General features: G+C 36.0%; 2 protein-coding genes across 3 annotated transcripts in view; one reads left to right on the forward strand and one right to left on the reverse strand.

The window, feature by feature from the left end:
• Window positions 1-9,102, forward strand: part of LOC106668610 (histone acetyltransferase KAT6B-like) — a 37,822-nt gene extending 28,720 nt beyond the window's left edge. For both annotated transcript variants that reach the window (XM_014397516.2, XM_014397517.2), the window contains exons 6-19: window positions 1,608-1,705; window positions 1,776-1,921; window positions 3,925-4,066; window positions 4,150-4,281; window positions 4,355-4,478; window positions 4,547-4,711; window positions 4,770-5,002; window positions 5,071-5,351; window positions 5,423-5,741; window positions 5,811-5,865; window positions 5,926-6,097; window positions 6,160-6,529; window positions 6,592-6,975; window positions 7,095-9,102. In XM_014397516.2, coding sequence (XP_014253002.1) covers window positions 1,608-1,705; window positions 1,776-1,921; window positions 3,925-4,066; window positions 4,150-4,281; window positions 4,355-4,478; window positions 4,547-4,711; window positions 4,770-5,002; window positions 5,071-5,351; window positions 5,423-5,741; window positions 5,811-5,865; window positions 5,926-6,097; window positions 6,160-6,529; window positions 6,592-6,975; window positions 7,095-8,822 — 4,349 coding nt within the window. In that variant the 3' untranslated portion in view covers window positions 8,823-9,102. The remainder of the gene's footprint in view (window positions 1-1,607; window positions 1,706-1,775; window positions 1,922-3,924; window positions 4,067-4,149; window positions 4,282-4,354; window positions 4,479-4,546; window positions 4,712-4,769; window positions 5,003-5,070; window positions 5,352-5,422; window positions 5,742-5,810; window positions 5,866-5,925; window positions 6,098-6,159; window positions 6,530-6,591; window positions 6,976-7,094) is intronic.
• Window positions 9,103-9,547: 445 nt separating this feature from the next.
• LOC106668612 (CDK5RAP1-like protein) lies at window positions 9,548-17,700 on the reverse strand. The gene is made up of 9 exons (XM_014397518.2): window positions 17,392-17,700; window positions 13,364-13,609; window positions 13,103-13,310; window positions 12,895-13,040; window positions 12,637-12,839; window positions 12,297-12,581; window positions 12,095-12,244; window positions 9,880-10,020; window positions 9,548-9,824 (listed from the first exon to the last, which is right to left on the reverse strand). Exons 1-9 carry the CDS (start codon window positions 17,627-17,629, stop codon window positions 9,765-9,767), a joined length of 1,677 nt encoding a protein of 558 aa, XP_014253004.1. The 5' UTR covers window positions 17,630-17,700; the 3' UTR covers window positions 9,548-9,764.

Here is a 17,700-nt window from a genome sequence, read left to right on the forward strand (position 1 = left end):
TTTGAGTATATGGTTTTTGTTAAATTGTTTTTTTGCTAATTTTATTGGAACATGCTTTTCAATGATCTGGTCGGCCCCCACAAGCTTTTGAAAAGTTGACTTGTGTGCACAGACAAGATGCTTGCTAGAAAGCCTGGCTCTCCTAACAAAGCAGACAATTTGCACACTTAACACCTATAGATTTTAATAAATAATATATTAACTACCATAGGGTGATTTGGCCATTATTACATTTTTCTTATTGGTGTATCGAGCGTTAACTAGCTGTAACAACACAAGCAATTCAAGAAAATAAAGGGTGTCTTGAAACGACCTTTTATTTATGAACTATATTCAACACAATAATCAATTATTTTCAAAGAAGCTGGAAAAATAAAGCTGGATACTACTGCTAAAGTATGTGCGAGTAAATTGGAACACAGTTACAAATAAATCATATAGCATTGACTTTTTTCTCAAGAACTAGATTTTTTTATAAATAATTTGTTTGTATGTCTGCAGGGAGAAACACCATTGGATTACATCATAACACAGTTTTTGATTGTTTGAAAATTTTATAGTTAGGTTTGGTTTTTGTATGGATTATTTTCTACTGTGGAAGTTTGTGATTGTTAAAAAAAAAAAAAAAAAAACTATTCATTATTAAAGGTAAAATCTTTTTTCCCGGTGAGTAAATTATAGAATACACACTGATTTTAAGTGGTAAATTTACATTTTTGTTTATTAGACTTTTCTAAATAGGTACTGTTTTCTTGTTTGTTTTCCCTTGTCTGATTCCTTCTAGCAAAGTAAATTTTGTTGTTAGTTAATAAAAAATATGGACTATCTTGATACAACTTAGCTACACCAAATAAGATCAACATCTGTAAACTCACTTGTAATTTAAGTTTTTTTTTTTTTTTGGGGGGGGGGTGGAATGTTTGAATGTGCAGTCACTCTCAATAACTCGAATCTCAGGGTGAAATTAAAAAATTTTAGTTATCGAGTTTTTCAACTAATCGAGGTTTGAGGTATTGAGCCAGCTAATCCACTTGCTGTCATATTTAACTTCTTTTTTTTTTTTTTTTTTTTTTTTTGAACGGAAAAAAAAACCCCTGCCCTATATAGTGTGCTATATGGTTGCTTGGGCTTAGAAAGAAAATTAGTCTAATCTTGATTTTCATTTTGAAATTAACTTTCGATTTATAGAGGTAAAACTGTGGGAAAAGACTGGGGGATTAAAAAAAAAAAATTGAGTTGCCGAGGAATTTGAGTTATTAAAATTTGACTTATGGAGAGTCGACTGTAGTATCTGTATATAACTCATGATTTATGCTATAAGACCTTGCTTTCGAGAGACAAAACATAAAATTAAATAATGGCCATTTGTTTCCCCCTTTTTAAAATAAACTTGCCAAATATGTGTATTCGATACATGTGTGAATGGGCTTTTTCCTTTTTTATTTTAATTGTGGTGTTAAGTATGGATATTGACTTGATACCTACCTTATAAATTACCCCTTGCAACTTTTTTTAAAATCTGGTTAATAATATTAATAAATTAACAAAATTGATTTTTTCTTAAACTTTTTTTTTCGCAATGTAATTTTGCTATTATAAAATTGCAGCAGCTACAATTACAAGTATTATATCAAATGATTTGCCTCCTGGAGTGACCCAGAAGGATCTGGATACTTTTAAAACAGCGAGGGAAAACGCTGCCAGGGTTGGTATTTTTTAAGTCGCACCTCATTTTCCAACGGATAGAATTATTAAAAAAAATGGGTGACTTTTAGTTGACAAAGCCGAACTCGACTTCAGATCACGATTTATTGGCCAGCAGCGGAGCAGGTGGTTCTTTGAGGTGTCCGGCTTCAATAGAGTTCGGAAAACACCACATTCACACTTGGTATTCATCACCTTTCCCACAGGAATATGCTAGGTATGTTTAATTACAGTACAAAACACATTTTTAATTCTCACTATTAAGATTTAAAAAAAAAAAATATTTCAAAGATTGAGTTTTCAAAATTTAATGCTTTTTAGACAAGATTAATTATTAGCTCATTCTTAACATGCATTAATTTCTTTAAACTTGTTTCACCACTCTTAGACACAATGCATTCTGAAGGCCAAACCGAAGTGACTTTGCTTGGACTGAACAAGTTAAATAAAACTTGTTTGTTTTCAAGGCATTTTCAGTCGCCTGCTAAAAATTGCAATGTTATTCAATGTGAATGGATTTGTGATGAAATAGGTTCTATTTTGGATTTGTCCAATGTTGATTAGTCCGATGTTCTACTATTGAGCTACTGGAATTGTAGGGGAAAAAATAAGTGTTAAATGGTTGGATAGTGGATCAATGTTGAAAAAGCTTAATGGTAGAGTATTGGAGTACAATCTTAGGTTTGAATCCTACCTGTGATGTTTTCATTTAGACCAACACCCTGGCTTACTAATTCTTGGCCAAGTACTCTGAGTGCTGGTATCACTGAATAAGGTGTTTATAGATTTCATGACTTGGCCTACATTTTAGTTGAATTTGTTCGTTTTCTTGAGCGGCATTTGTCAGAAGAAAAATCCTTCAGATAATTAATTTAAATTAAAAAATACAATATTAAAATTAATGCTGCAATGCTAGAAGAATATCCCAAAATATCGAACCAAATACCTCTTCAAAACGTCATCTAAAAATTAGCAATAAACGCATTTCATTTTAATTGGCAATTAAAATGCAATAGTTGGGAATTCTATTCCTTCTAAGCTAAATGTGATAATCTATTTGAACCAACTTTATTAGAAAAAAAAGCTAGATAATATTTGCAGTAAGTAAAAACATCTGAACAGTATTTTGTGGCGTGGTGGGATGCTTGGGCGGCAAAACAAAGAAAGAAAAAAAAACAATATTTTAATAATTGTTGGTTAAACATGTGTAGTGGTCTGATTGTCAAGGGTTGGTTTTAAATTAATTGTAGAAACCAATAATAATAAAAATAAATCTTTCAAAATTATCTTTTCATTTAAGTTAGTTGATTTTTCCCCAGTTGGAAGTAAAATGACTTTTTTCCTAATAAATAGAAACTGTACATATATAACAGTTTTTATTAATTATGATTTATTTGTAAGTTTATTTTGTACAATAATTTTTTCGATTTTGCTTTTAAAATTAAAATAATATTGTAAAAATGTTATATATATGATGATAATTTTCATCATTTTTCGGAAAAACAAGCCCGCCGTAATATTTTACAACAAAATAATTTACTATAGAGTTTTTGAACACTTGACTAAGTATTAAATTGTATGCTGCTACTTGCATTCCAGAAGGATTATCAGCCATTTAAATAACCGACAGAATCGAGGAGCTGTTGAAATTTTGGGAATTTTTGCAGAAGTAGGTTCTACAAATAGAACATTAGTTAAAATAGTTATTTGTTAAGTTATAAAATTCACCTGACATTTCCAGTTGGAAGTATGTTATGAGTCCAATATCTTCTATAAATTATTTAATATTTCCACCAGATATGAGGAAAATATTTAATTGTTATACAATAGTTGGAAAGGAATCGGATCGCTATTTGTCCTGACTGGAAAAACTCTCTTTGGCATGGCTTGGCCTGCAGTGTGGAACAAGCCTCAATATTTATTTATTGAGGTATTGTACAACTATTATATTGATAGATAGAATAAAATAACAAACTCTCATTTTATTGCTTACAATTGGAACAAATGGGGAGTTGAAATGAGAAGTTGGTGGCAGGGGCGAACCAAGTCACGGTAGCTCAAGTGGTTGAGCAGTGTATTTAGTTGATAGTTGTGGGTTCAATTCCCACCTGTGACAGATTTTTCATTTTGAAAAAATGTGTATAATTAATTGAGTAATTATATAATTAAGAATAAGCTGATAAAAATAATTAAAAATTTAAACTTTTGTTTTGTTTTCAGACTTGGAAAGTTGTTTCTGTGCGAATTCTGTTTAAAATACACCAAGAGTAAGGCTGTCTTGAGGAGACACTTACACAAATGCACCTGGAGACATCCGCCCGGTACTGAAATTTACAGGCACAACAATCTGTCTGTTTTTGAGGTGTTTATTTTATTAATTATGCTCCAAGTGAAAACTTTCCAAATTTTGAACAATTGAAAAACAAAAATCTCTTCTGTTTTCAGGTGGATGGCAATGTTGCAAAGTTTTACTGTCAAAATTTGTGCCTTCTGGCGAAACTGTTTCTGGACCACAAAACTCTTTATTACGATGTAGAACCTTTTTTATTTTATGTCTTAACTAAAAATGATGATCAGGTTGGTTTGAATTTTTTAATATCTATGATTTTTATTTGAAACAAGTAATAAATTTTAATTAATTTTTTTTAAGGGTTTCCATTTAGTTGGATATTTTTCAAAAGAAAAGCATTGTTTACAAAAATATAATGTGTCTTGTATTATGACACTACCTCACTATCAACGGCAAGGTTTTGGAAGATTCCTCATTGATTTCAGTAAGTGTTTTTCTAGCCCACTTGGTCTATTTTTCAAAACTTTAAATTATTTCTGATTTATTGTTTAGGTTACCTCCTGTCGAAGCAAGAAGGCCAGCCTGGCACACCTGAAAAACCGCTTTCAGATCTTGGCAGGGTCTCTTATCATGCATATTGGAAATCAGTTATTCTCGAGTATATTAATGAACATCGGGATGAAAATTTTTCTATAAGCGAACTTTCAAAAGGAACTGGTAATTAGAAAAAATAGATATTAACCCACTGGATACAATAAATTGATTTTATTTACAGGAGTCAAAGCACAAGATATTGCCGAAATGCTTCAAATAATGGGAATGGTGAGACCGTCCAAGGTTGAACTCTGTGAGAGTAGTTCTAAAGTAGTAGTAGCTGTAGATTGGGCAATGGTTGATGCTCATGCTGAAAGACTGAAAAGAAGCAAATCTGTGAGGATTAAGATAGAGCCAGAATGCCTTAGGTGGACTCCACTCATTCCTACTCTTGTTAATCCTTATAAGAATGACGTATGTATTTATTTGTTGCTAAATCAGTTTTGATTAAGTGTTATTTATTGGAATTTATTGAATTAAAGGATGATGATGAGGATGACGATGATGACGACGATGATGATGAAGAAGAGGAAGAAGAAGAGACAAAGGTTGATGAAGAGGAAGAGGGTGAAGAAGATGAAGAGGAGAAAGAAGAAGTGGTAGCCGATTTAAAAACAAAAGAAAAAGTTAAAATAGAAACAAAAGAAGTCAAAGAAGAAAAAATCAAACCAGTTCTTTCGCCAAAGCCTATGACGCCTGTACCTTCGAATTCAGATACGTTTTCACTACGTACGCCGAAAGGAGGAAGTCGTTTAAAGCAAGGGTAAAATACTTATTCAAAAGAGTATTAATGAGTCAATTATCAATTTTTTCTTTTTTTTTTTTTCTTTTTAGACTCCTTCCAGAATTATTTAAGAAGCAGACAGACGTAAATCTAAAGGCGCCGAAATTAAAACCGGAGGTTCCTTTCGATGAGCCAATTTTGGACAAAAGAAGGAGAACAAAGAGAAAGTATGCAGAGGTTGAAGAGGATGATGATGTTGAAGAGAGTAACACCGAACCAGCTCCATCAGTAAACTTGGAGACGAAACAATCAGACAGAAAAAAGAAGAAATCTGTTATAGAGCCATCGCCGCTCATTAAACCTAGTCGTCTAAAGATTCCCGGTACACCTTTGTTAACTCCAGTGGTCAATGATTCGGTTACTGAGCCAGTAAGTATTTTTAATTAAATCTATTGTAAAGAGATTTATCGATTTGTATCACAATTGAATCTTTTTAAGGAAACGACTGGAAGGAGGACTCGTCGTCCGAAAGTTACTCTTGAAGCGAAAGAAGGTATTGAATTTTTAAAACGTTTTATATTTAGACTATTTCTTATTTATTTATTCTGTTTAGCTGAGGAAGAGGAAGTTGAGGAGGAATCCACTCCTAAATTATCCAAAAGGCAAATTGCTGCTCGAGAAAGGTGGGCCAAAAGGAAACAGAAGAAATTGGAAGCTGAAAATGAGCCTCCTGTTGATCAAACTTATGAAGAAGCTTCTAATGAGGAAGAGCTTTCTGATGCCAGGTTTGTCTAATCAGTGTATACAATTATTTATTTTGTGTACTATTTAATAACTTTCTCTACAGCCCACTCAGGAAAAAGAAGAACAGTAAAAGGATGGAAAGCGTCCAGAGTCCTGTTAAAGAAGACAACCTTGCAAAGGTCAAAACTGACGAAAGGATAACACAGACTGCAAAAGATTCTAAAAGGTCAGGAAAGAAAGTGGAAACTCCCAAGCCAAAAGAAAAGTCGCCAGTTAAGGTTGTTGAACCTGAAGAAAAGTCAGAAGAGAAAGAAGAAAACGATGAAAGCAGTGTTTCGGAGACTCCTGCAGAAACACCTGAGGCTCTTACGAGGAAGCGAGGATGGGCCAAAGGTGTTTCAAGGAAGGATTACACACCAAAAGATAAACCTAAAAAGAAACCTAGCAGGCAGTGGGGTGTTAAATCCAGACGGGTATGTTATTTTAATTTGTTACCCTTAACATACACAATTAATTAATAATTTCCGTCTTTTAGGGTCGAGGCAAGAAAAAGATTGCTAAAAAATCACAGGCTCTCCCTCTTGAGGATACTACCGACGCTCAAAGCAGTGAGATCGAAGATAGTGCCCAATCGTCTCCGAGACAAGACTCCCATGTCAATTCTGATAGCTCTTCTGATGAGGAAGAGCTTATTGAAAACAAGGAAGTTCCCGAGCTTGAAAAAGATGTCTGTGATAGCAAGGTGGAAGAGAAAAACGCCCACACTGAGGAAGTGGTGTCCAGTAACACAGAAGAAACTAAAGATTCGAAAGAAGATGATGAAGATAAACAAAAACCTGTCCTTGAGGAAGTCACTGCTGAAGCAGTTGAAGATAACAATGAGTCATTATCACCTCCAGTTCTTCCCCCAGCAATTGAGGTAATGACTAAATGACTTATAGTTTTTGCCTTTTAATATTTCTTTTTATTACAAAAATGTAAACCAGTATTTTAATTATTTAAAGCAATGTTTGTTTCATTATTTCCAATGTGTTTCAGGTTGATATGGATGAGGAAGATAAAACTGCTGAGCCTAAACAGGAAGAAAATGGTAAAGCATCTGATTCAGATGCAAACAAGGAGGAAGAAACGAAAGAAGAAGAACAAAAGAAAGAGGAAGTTAAAAAGGGATCCACTCCTAGCCCAGATTCCCACCAACCCGAACCATCTTCAGAACAGCCGATGCCCAATGTGCCTTCTCCTAGTCCTTCTCAATCTGAACATAAACATTCCCCTGAACAAACAGCACCGGTACTCCAGCCTGTGGAGCCGCTGCCTGAAAAACCGTTTACACCTCCCAAGCAAGTTGAGGAAAATGTAGAGTTGCCTGTAGTCCAACAGACTTATGCAGACATTTCTAGGCCACCAGTATTGGAAAAAGTCGAACAGAACCCGATCCAACAGAACGAGCATCAACTTCCTCCAAATATAATACCGGAGATGGTCAAAAAACCCGAAGTTAAGGAAAATCCCTTTGTGCCCGAGGAAACGAAGAAACCGTTGCCCTTACCGATGGAAGTGGACTTGACACAATGCGATGATAGTCAGTCTCCTGCAAAGCCTGTTGTCGAAGAACAACCACCAATACCCGAATTGGTAAAAGAAAAATGTTCACCCCCGATAGAAAAGAAACTCCCTCATCAACCTGTTTCAAGGCCTTATGAGCAAAAAATTCCTTTAGAAAGGTACCCTTCTCCTGTAAAAGAAAAAAAGGAAAAAAAGCACACCTCAATTGTTGTTTTAGATGATGATCATGTGAAAGCAAGAGAGGTTCCTAGGGAAGAAGTTCCTCCACCTGCAAAACAGCCAAAAGTAACAGCTCCCAGCTATAACACGGAACCTCCAAACAATTCAGTTCACTCGATACATCCTTATGTAAGCGGGTGCGGAGAGCTTGATGTAAATCTCGGTATGGAGCCTCAGCCTCCTCCGCCTAACGATATGTTAGAACAGCAGAGGCAGCTCCAGTACAGTGATTGTGCCCAACAGAGCTTGGCTTTACACCATCATCATTTAACTCCTCCTTCCCATATGAACATGGTGTACCAACAGCAACGGTCGAGCAAGCAGTCTGTGGCCAGCAGATCCGCCTCCTCAAACCAGCGACAAGTGCATCACCCTTCCTCCTCACCCCATTATCACCAGAGCCCGAATTACATAATGTCGCAGGGAAGCGCGTACGTCAGCGTATTGAGTCATAGAATGCAGAATCCCCCGCAAAGGCTAGGCCCGTCCGGATCATGTTCTGTATCGTCGCCGAATTTTTATTTGCAAACCCAACAAAATTCGCCAAATTCGCTAGTGAAACTGCAACAGTTGACCAACGGTCTCGACTCGATTCCTGGCCACTGTGGAACGATGACACCGCCTCCGAGGGTGGATCTGACCCCTCCACCCAGCCATGCGACACCTCCTCCTAATCATTATAAATTCTATCCTACAAATCAAAGACATTCAAATATATCGCCCGCCCCTCAGCCGAGAGGTCCACACAATATGCTCCAGTATAACACTTTCAACAGCGGCTACTCCAGGCAGCAAACTCCGACAGTTACGGGTTATATCACAAACAGTGCAGGTTTTATAAACCAAGCAGCACAGCTACCGATGCAAATGATGCAGTCGCAGTATCCACAAGATCCTCAACAGAATGCAATGTACCCAACGTACGGCTATCATATTAACAGCCCTTTGATGCAACCTCTTAATGGTACAATGAGGAGATAAAATGCATGTCCTCTCATCGCTTAAGAACAGTTCTACTTAATTATAATGTAAATTGTGAGAGATGTAAATATTAATTGTAAAATCAAACTGTTGCACATTTGTACAGAGAAAACAAATGTATTTTATTATAAATTTTCTGTTTATAACTTTTTTATTAAATGTTATTTATGTCACGATAGTTTTTATTATTAAATATTAATACAATTCAAAAGACGAAGTTTGTATATAACACTTGTTTTATAGAAGTATCGTTAGTACAATGTACATAAATAAAATTCAAATTGAACTTTTAGCTTAGTTTTTCTTTATTAAACTTTTACTGTTATGTGAAAACAACAGGTGCAGTTTTTTGTTTTGTTTAAAAAAAAAATTATATTTCAGTATTCTTGTGTAAATTTTCAATTTTTATGTTCCATAATTTATTCCTGTGAATACTCAAATCATTTGATTCTATTTAAAATACCTGTGATATATAAAATTCTGTAATATGTCTTATTTTCCAAAAGCACCGTTTCACAATATTGTTCAAAAAACAAAATTTTTCTCTTTTGTAGTTGGATCAATACAGTTTATTAATTTTTGTATGTAATTTCATAAAAATAAAAATAGCTGTATATAAAATTGCTAAACTATATTAAAATTATTGTGACTAATTATTTAAAGATAATTCTAATACCCAGAAGTCAGCGTAATTTGCACAAAGGTGGATGACGAAAAAAGACTGGTTAAAATATTTTTAAAATTTATATTTGTGAAATCTCTGAACTAGTCATTCATAAATAAGACTATTCATATGGACGTGAAAAGAATGTATACTTACACGTAGTGGTACGCATTACCACACAGACTTTCAATCGTATTAATTGTTTATTGTAAATTTTTAAAATTTAAATAAAAATGACTTCAATGATTGAAATAGACACATCTATACAATTGTTTTTTTCATAAAGAAGTATGATACAAAGGCTTTCCTTTCAAAACCTGGGAGTTGGATTCTTCAACCTAAAAGCAAAAAAAGATTAAAATAAAATCCTAAATTGTTAAGAGGAAAACATACAAAGACGTTAACATAGTCTCCAGGTTTAATATGCTCGAGTACGCTGGAATTTTCACTCTGTGGTATCGCCAAACGGGGTATTATCACCTTGATATTACCGTCGTTTCTACCTGTTAGAAAATTATCAGATTTCTTGCTCACCTGAGAAAAAATAAGCAGCTTTTAAGTTGTTTTACTGTTACAAACTTTATTTAATGAATTGAATATATATAAATAGGTATATAGTGGAAATATGCATTTATGGATCATATATTCAGGTTATTCTATAAGGTTAGTTGACAAACACATTTAAAAAAACTGAAAAATGGGGAGTCGGTGGCTGCAACGGTTTAAGTGTTGACACGGCACCCATCACTGTAAGGCAAAGGTCCCAGGTTCAAATCTAGCAGCTCTGCATTTGAACCAAACATACAATTTTTTTTTTCTTCAAAAACACTGGCACCCTGAGGGTTCATATGACCTCTGCTGTTGCGAATCCTTGTAAATGAATAAAAACAGAAAAATACACTGAGAGGCAAAAGAAAAGCCACCCTAATTTTTTTCCTTATAATTTGTATTTTTTGTTTTTACTGGATATTTTTATGGAAAAATATAAGATAAATAAAAAATTAAACAGTAAAATAATTTAACTAAAAATGTTGCTATGTTTGAAACAATGAAGAAAATTCATTATACGTCCTTGTTTTAGTCGGCCGTTGGATAATCAATTGCTAATTTTAAACTTATATTGATCTAAAAAGAAAAACAATAAATTGCTGTTGGTCTGGGACACCGGAAAGGGTGTTACACAAAAAACAATGATTATACACCTGATGAAGGACGTGAGACATCCGAAATGTTGTCAATAAATGTTTTGAACGAAGCATTTGGACTTTTTTTCTGAGGCCGCTCACCTCAACATAAGTTTAAAATTAGCAAAATTAATTATAATTCGTGGTCCAATTGAAAAATGGCAAAAAGGAGGGAAAATTCGAAAGGTGGGGTTGAGATGGGAAGTTGGTGTCCGAGTGGATCGAAGTCACGATAGCTCGTGGTGACTTTACCTCCTTTGATGACACTCGTCCCAAAAGTGTTTAATAAGACTTTATTTAGGGTACATGCTGGCCACTACCAACATTGAATTGAAGCCCGTTCCAATTAGTCACCAACGATCCTAGCTGTGTGGGGCCTTGTATTGTCATGCAAAAAAACAAAACGGTCACCAATTAGTGGCGTATAAGGAACAACTTCTGATACATTTTTAATGTATCGCACAGTTTTTAGGGAGCCTTTGATGAAGATCAAATTTGGGCGACTTTCCATAGAAATGCCTGTCCAAACCATAACACCACTACTTCCATATCTCCTCTGGAGTGAAAATGTTGCGGGACCTGTTCTTCTCCAAACCTTCTCTTGGCCGTTTTACAATCAAGGCCTCAATCAAAACCTTAACTTATTTGGAAACTCATATTTTGAAAGGTGTTTTGTTAATTTAAAATTGAGAGGAAAATAGTGCAGTTTTGTCATTTAATGGTTTTATTATCGCAAAGGGAAAACCTCAGTTAAGTAAAAATTTATGTTGTACATGGTGATGATGCTTTAGGATATAAGTGGTTTGTTCAGTTCAGAAGCAAAAATTTTAATTCGGAAGACACAAAGTGCTCTAGTCAACTTTCAACTGTCACAAACTTTTGTCATAAATAACCCACACTCAGCAACACAAGACAAAATAGAGCAAACAAATAATATAATATATCTCAGACAAGCATTTAACACATCTGAGAGCACCTGGATAAATTTGTCAAAGCAATGGGTTCCTCACATGTTCACTGAATCTGCGATTCCCTCCTAACGATTTTAAAATTTAATAATTACTGGAAACGAAAAGTGAATTCTTGTTCAATGTTCAGAGAGGAAAATCCTTGGGAAAATGCAGTGACCCAGTAAGAACAACTCCAAAAGTTACTATCTTAAGAAGGTAATGGGCATTTGGTGGGATTGAACGGGGGTGCTTTATTTTAAGCTTCTTCTGCCCAACCTAATCATAAACTTTAGTGTATACTGCATACAATTGGATCAATTAAAGTCAACAATTGACCAAAAAACTATTGACATTCATCGGGACAAAAATAAAACTGAAAAACCCAATGTCTTTTATTTAAAATACCTATATTCATCCACTAGAATTTAAAACCTTTTTAATACTTAATATAATTTTTATTACATCAAAGCTTACCCCTTCAATTAAGATGGTCTGGCATAGTCCTACAAATTTCTTGTTTAGAATTTCCGCACCTTTTCTAAAAGCTGAAACCATTTCCAAGAGTCGTTCCTGTTTCACTTTGTCTGGGATATCGTCTTTGTACCGCCTGTGCGCTGTGGTTTTCTAACAATATGTACAAATTAGAGTTTGCAGTTTGTAGAACGAGGGTACTCACTTCTCGCATGCTGTACGCGAACAAGTAAGCAACGTGGTAGCCCACTTTTTCAATAAGATCTAGCGTGTCTTGAAACTGTTCATCAGTTTCGCCACAAAACCCGCAGATGAAATCCGATGACAGCGTCACTGAAGGGATGATACTCCTTATATGGTCGACCAATTCGAGATACGCCTCCTTAGTATACCCTCTCCTCATCATGTTCAAAACTTCAGAATTGCCGCTTTGAGCCGGCAAGTGGATATTACTGCAAACGTTCTTTCTTGACGATATTACATTTAAAACCTGAAATTTTTTTCTGCGATAAATTCTAAAATTTCAATTTATTAAGTCGGTTTACCTCATCGGGAAAGTCTTTAGGGTGTGGTGAAGTGAACCTGATTCTCATTTGAGAATCGACAGAAGCAACTCTATCAAGCAGCTCGGCAAATCTTACACCACCTTTTACAGGCTTGTAAACTGTCTTAAATCCCTTCGCTAATTGTGTTATTTTGTCATTTGATGCATCCTCTGATGTGTCTCTGTAACTATTGACATTCTGCCCTGTTTAAAATAAAAACAATTTTATAATAAGAACTTCTCTTTTGTAACAAAGTACCTAAGAGAGTGACTTCCTTCACTCCTTGTTCTGAGAGATGTTTAACCTCTTTTAAAATAGAGCTGATGGGTCTCGACCTTTCTCGTCCTCTTGTAAAAGGAACGATGCAATAAGTGCACATATTATTGCATCCTCTCATTATAGAGCTAAAAAATAATATAATTTGTTTTTTAAAATCTAATCCATTATAAGTAAAAAGAATACTCACACAAATGCTGAAACTGAATTTTCATTCAGCCTTACAGGCAAAACGTCAGCGTATGTCTCGTCATGGGATAACATTACGTTTATGGCTTCTTCATTTGAATCTGTATGCGCGAGAAGTCGTGGAAGATCTTTGTAACTGTCCGGACCGGCGACCAAATCGATAAGAGTTTCATCTAGCAGCTTATGTTTCAATCTCTCTGCCATGCAGCCTGTAACGATCTATTGAATATTTTTTTATAAGCTTGTAGACAAACGGTGCTACCTAATATTCCAACTTTCACAGGCGGTTTGGACCTATTCGTCGACCGCACTCTCTTCAAGCCTTTGAAGTGCTGGAGCCTGTTCCAAATTTTTTTCTCTGCGTTTTCCCTAATTGCGCACGTCATGACAAGGATGATGTCAGCTTCCTTAATATCCCCGGTTTTTGAGAAACCGGCAGATTGGAGAATAGACCAAGCTATTTCTGTGTCATTCACATTCATCTGGCAACCATACACTTCAAAGTAGACTAAAAGTGTAAAAACAAAATTATGCATTATGCATTATACATACAATGTGTTTTGTAATTCAAAATACAAATTATGAGCATTTCATTAAAAGAATCATTACAGGAGATAGTGTTTAATGACACAGAACTACATTTGTGCCATAAGAAGGTACGACTTGTGCAGTGTTAAAGGAAAATTGTACTACATATTGAATGAAATAAAAACACAATAAGTTTTTTTTCAATTAAAACCCAGGGTGTACCAGGAGCAGTTTCCCTCTGGATGGCAATTAACCATCGAGTAAGATAGTGATTATGATCTCTTCATGCTGCAATTTGCAAATTCAACATCTAAACTTCTAAACAGGTCCTTTAAAGTGTTCATCATAATAGTTTAGAAAGGAGAGGTGCAAAGGCATCCAAATCTAATGTAGATGTCATAGTGACAGCTCTCAAGCTGCAACGTGTATTATTTTCACATCTTTGGTAAAATTAATGGACTTTCATCCTGAAAGGAACGAAATGCTAACCTATGGTCTACACCTCAGGGGAGTTCACCCACCACATTATGTGGCTGGGTCACTAGTCAGATCATCGCTTCCCAACCAACAGGTTAGGCACCAGGAGCTTTTCACAGCTAAGTCATTTCAGACCCTGATGCAAAATACAATCTAGCCTAAAATTAACATCTATAATACAATCACACAAATAAATACAATCACACTATTTTGGTCAGTCGGTAGAATAATCGACATTCCTCCATCAAACTATGCACAACAGTAATCAGCTAATGTACATTTGGGTCAATGCAGAATATTTATTAAAGTATTCCATCAATGCTAAATACACACACAGCTGGTGGTTCTATTCTAAATTGCTACGTTTAAGAAGATCTTGAGGCACTTACTTTTCCCTGTTTCATGTGGCTCTTCTGTGGTGCATGCCAAATGTAAGCACGGAGAAGGTAAAATCAGACCATCTGACCTTCCGCTTTATGTGAAAGATGATAAAGTCGTCAAATGTGCAAACGATTATTCAAATGCATTGATTGAAGAGATGATATGTTGCTTGCATCAGGAACTTGAAATCTTAATCTCCGAGGGGAAAATGACCAAAGCCCAAATTAGTGATTTTGTCAATCTAGTTCTGTTATAACTCAGTATTACTATCAAAATTCTCCTAAAAGATAAAAATTCTGTCCTTAGATATGGAGCGGTTGTGATCGGAAGTGCTTCTGGATACATGTTAGCATTGAGAAATGCATTTCTAAAAGGCTCCTTTATACACTGCAGGTAGCTCTGCATAAGTTTGCTGGTAAAGCTGTTGTCCGTGTAAAAAATTATGCAACATGCATTATCTTCATATCTTTGGTAATGATTATTGGACTTTCACCTCGAAGGGTTGTCACTTCATGAGGTGCTGAACATATGGTCTATACCTCAGGGGAGTTCACCTACCCCATATGCACTAGGTCACTAGTCAGGGGATCGTCACTTCCCAACTCCAGAGGCTTTCGATAGCTAGGGCATTACAGACCCCAATGCAAAATACAATCTAGCCTACAACTAACATCTATAATACAATCACACAAATAATACATTCACACCTACTCTGGTTAGTCAGTGGAATATATATCATTTTATTCCTCCATCAAACTGCACACAATAGTAATCAGCTAATATACATTACGGTCGATGCAGAATATTTATTAAAGTACTCCATCAACCCTAAATACACACTCTGTTATTAAGGCTGATGATGGTATATTTCACCATCAGACCTTCACCACTCACACTAATAAATACACACACTCACACAAACACAGAAGCCCAAAACACATAGAACAGAACCTTGTACAATAAAAAAAACATCATGTCCTCTACAAAGAGTAAGAGGAGACCCAGAAACTGCTATTGTGCCCGAGTACCATTCCTAAAACCGGCAGCATGTCAAACTTCTATTATGTGGGACACATCGAGCAACATTTCTCTACGTAACGAGCACCTGCGCGAGCTTTGGTCCAGGAGCAGGTGCCAATGTGTATGGGGTATTAATCGGGTATGGGCAATTACTCATGTCCGGCTCAGGTTCTCAGAGGGCCATTTACAGGTCTCGCTCTTGACATGCAAAAGGTCTCGAATGACCCCTCCACTGGCGCTTCCATCTTACTTTTATCATGTTTCTTACTGCTCGCTTAGTGTTAGAGGGTCTGATTACTGAGGGTAGGACGTCCAGCTTTTTCTGCCTCGTCCAGGAACCCAGACAACAATAACGACTGACAATTCTGAATGTACGTTCAACAATAAAATGATAAGGTGATCTTAGAGAGAACGACTTATATGGAACCAAATCAAAGTATATAATTTTGAAAAGTTAACTTTGAAATACTGATTGGAACAAACAACCAAAAGGAAAGAACTCTCAAAAATACAGAGACTTGCATGCATCTGCATAACGGGAGCAATAAGAACATGCCCTACAATTAGCATGGAAAAGATATTGGGACTAATCCCCCTACACCACATGATAGAAAGGACAGCACAGAAAACTATAATTAACATCACTAGAGAGAAACCTCCAACAGGAATAAAACTGAAATGGAGAGACAGAAACAAACTGTGGAAAAACCATCCTTCACTCATGGCTCCAAGAGACGACATGAACAAGTGGTTTGAATTTAACCATAAATTCCGAATACATCTGGGCACCAAAAAGGAATGGGAAAGAGAGGGAAATAACTCCCTCAAAAATGGCACCATCCTTTGGTACACAGATGGATCTAAAACACAGGAAGGTACGGGGGCAGGAGTGTTCGGACCCGGAACCAAATACTCAGAACCCATGGGAAAGCACACCAGTATCTTCCAAGCAGAAATTCATGCAATTGAAAGATGTATCCAATTCAATCTAAATAAAGGATACAAAAACAGAATATAGCTATCATGTCAGATAGCCAAGCAGCCATCAAAGCACTAAGCTCAAATACCATTAGTTCAAGGATGGTGCTGAACTGCAAAACCAAATTAAATACATTAGGCTCGCAGAATAAAGTCAGCCTCTGCTGGGTCCCAGGACACATGGGAGTAGAAGGTAATGAGGAAGCGGACACCCTGGCAAGAAAAGGGGCTGCCACACCGCTAATAGGACCTGAACCCTTCTGTGGAATAGGAACACACACTATCAACGAATACCTCAGACAGAAGGATAAAAAGAGAATGAGCGAACTTTGGAACTCACTTATTGGACACAGACAATCCAAGAATTTTCTAACCAACTTTGGCAAGAAAGAAATCACAGAATGTGTCAAAGGAAGCAGGAACAGACTGCGAATCCTAACAGGATTCCTGACAGGACACTGTAGATTAAATGGACATCTAAAGAAAATTGGAATAATCCAAGATGGCACATGTAGATTCTGCAAAGAAGCAGAAGAGACACCAACACACTTACTAACAAACTGCGGAGCTACACTAGCCCGCAGGAGGAAGTGTTTTGGGATGTACAATGTGACCATAGAAGAACTACAACCACTGAAACCGGGCCTATTAATCAAGTTTCTTGATGAAATAGGACTCACCGATGTGCTTTAGGCAGAGCACAGGGGATACAATAGCTCTTAAAGGGCGCAGTATACCATACCCTGAAATATTACATCTATCTATCTATCTAGAGAGAACGACTTATATGGAACCAAATCAAAGTATATAATTTTGAAAAGTTAACTTTGAAATACTGATTGGATTTTTAATGTGTAAAGATCTTAAGAAGATGACATTTTTTTAGTATTTAATGAAAAGATGTACCTTTCCTTCCCCATCCGCGATATGACTGTGTGTCTAGGTAAGGTAGAGTTTCCTGGACGATATCCCGGACCTGTACATCTTTCGTCGCAGTGCCGGTGATGAAGTCTTTAAGAGTGGGTCCGTCCGGCAAAGCTCTTTGCCTCAAAGATGAACAACTTGCTATCCTTCTAAAAGGTGCCGATCGAAAACAAAAGGGGCACCTGTCACAAGAGAAAAGCCCTCTTCTCAACACTTGCATATTTCCAATCAGAATAAAAAATCAATTTGACAACGGCCCTTATCAGTATAAAATATATAACAGCAACCTTC

The sequence above is a fragment of the Cimex lectularius genome, unplaced genomic scaffold (genome assembly GCF_000648675.2).
Source record: "Cimex lectularius strain Harlan isolate CLEC.00 unplaced genomic scaffold, Clec_2.1 scaffold111, whole genome shotgun sequence".
Lineage (NCBI taxonomy): Eukaryota > Metazoa > Arthropoda > Insecta > Hemiptera > Cimicidae > Cimex > Cimex lectularius.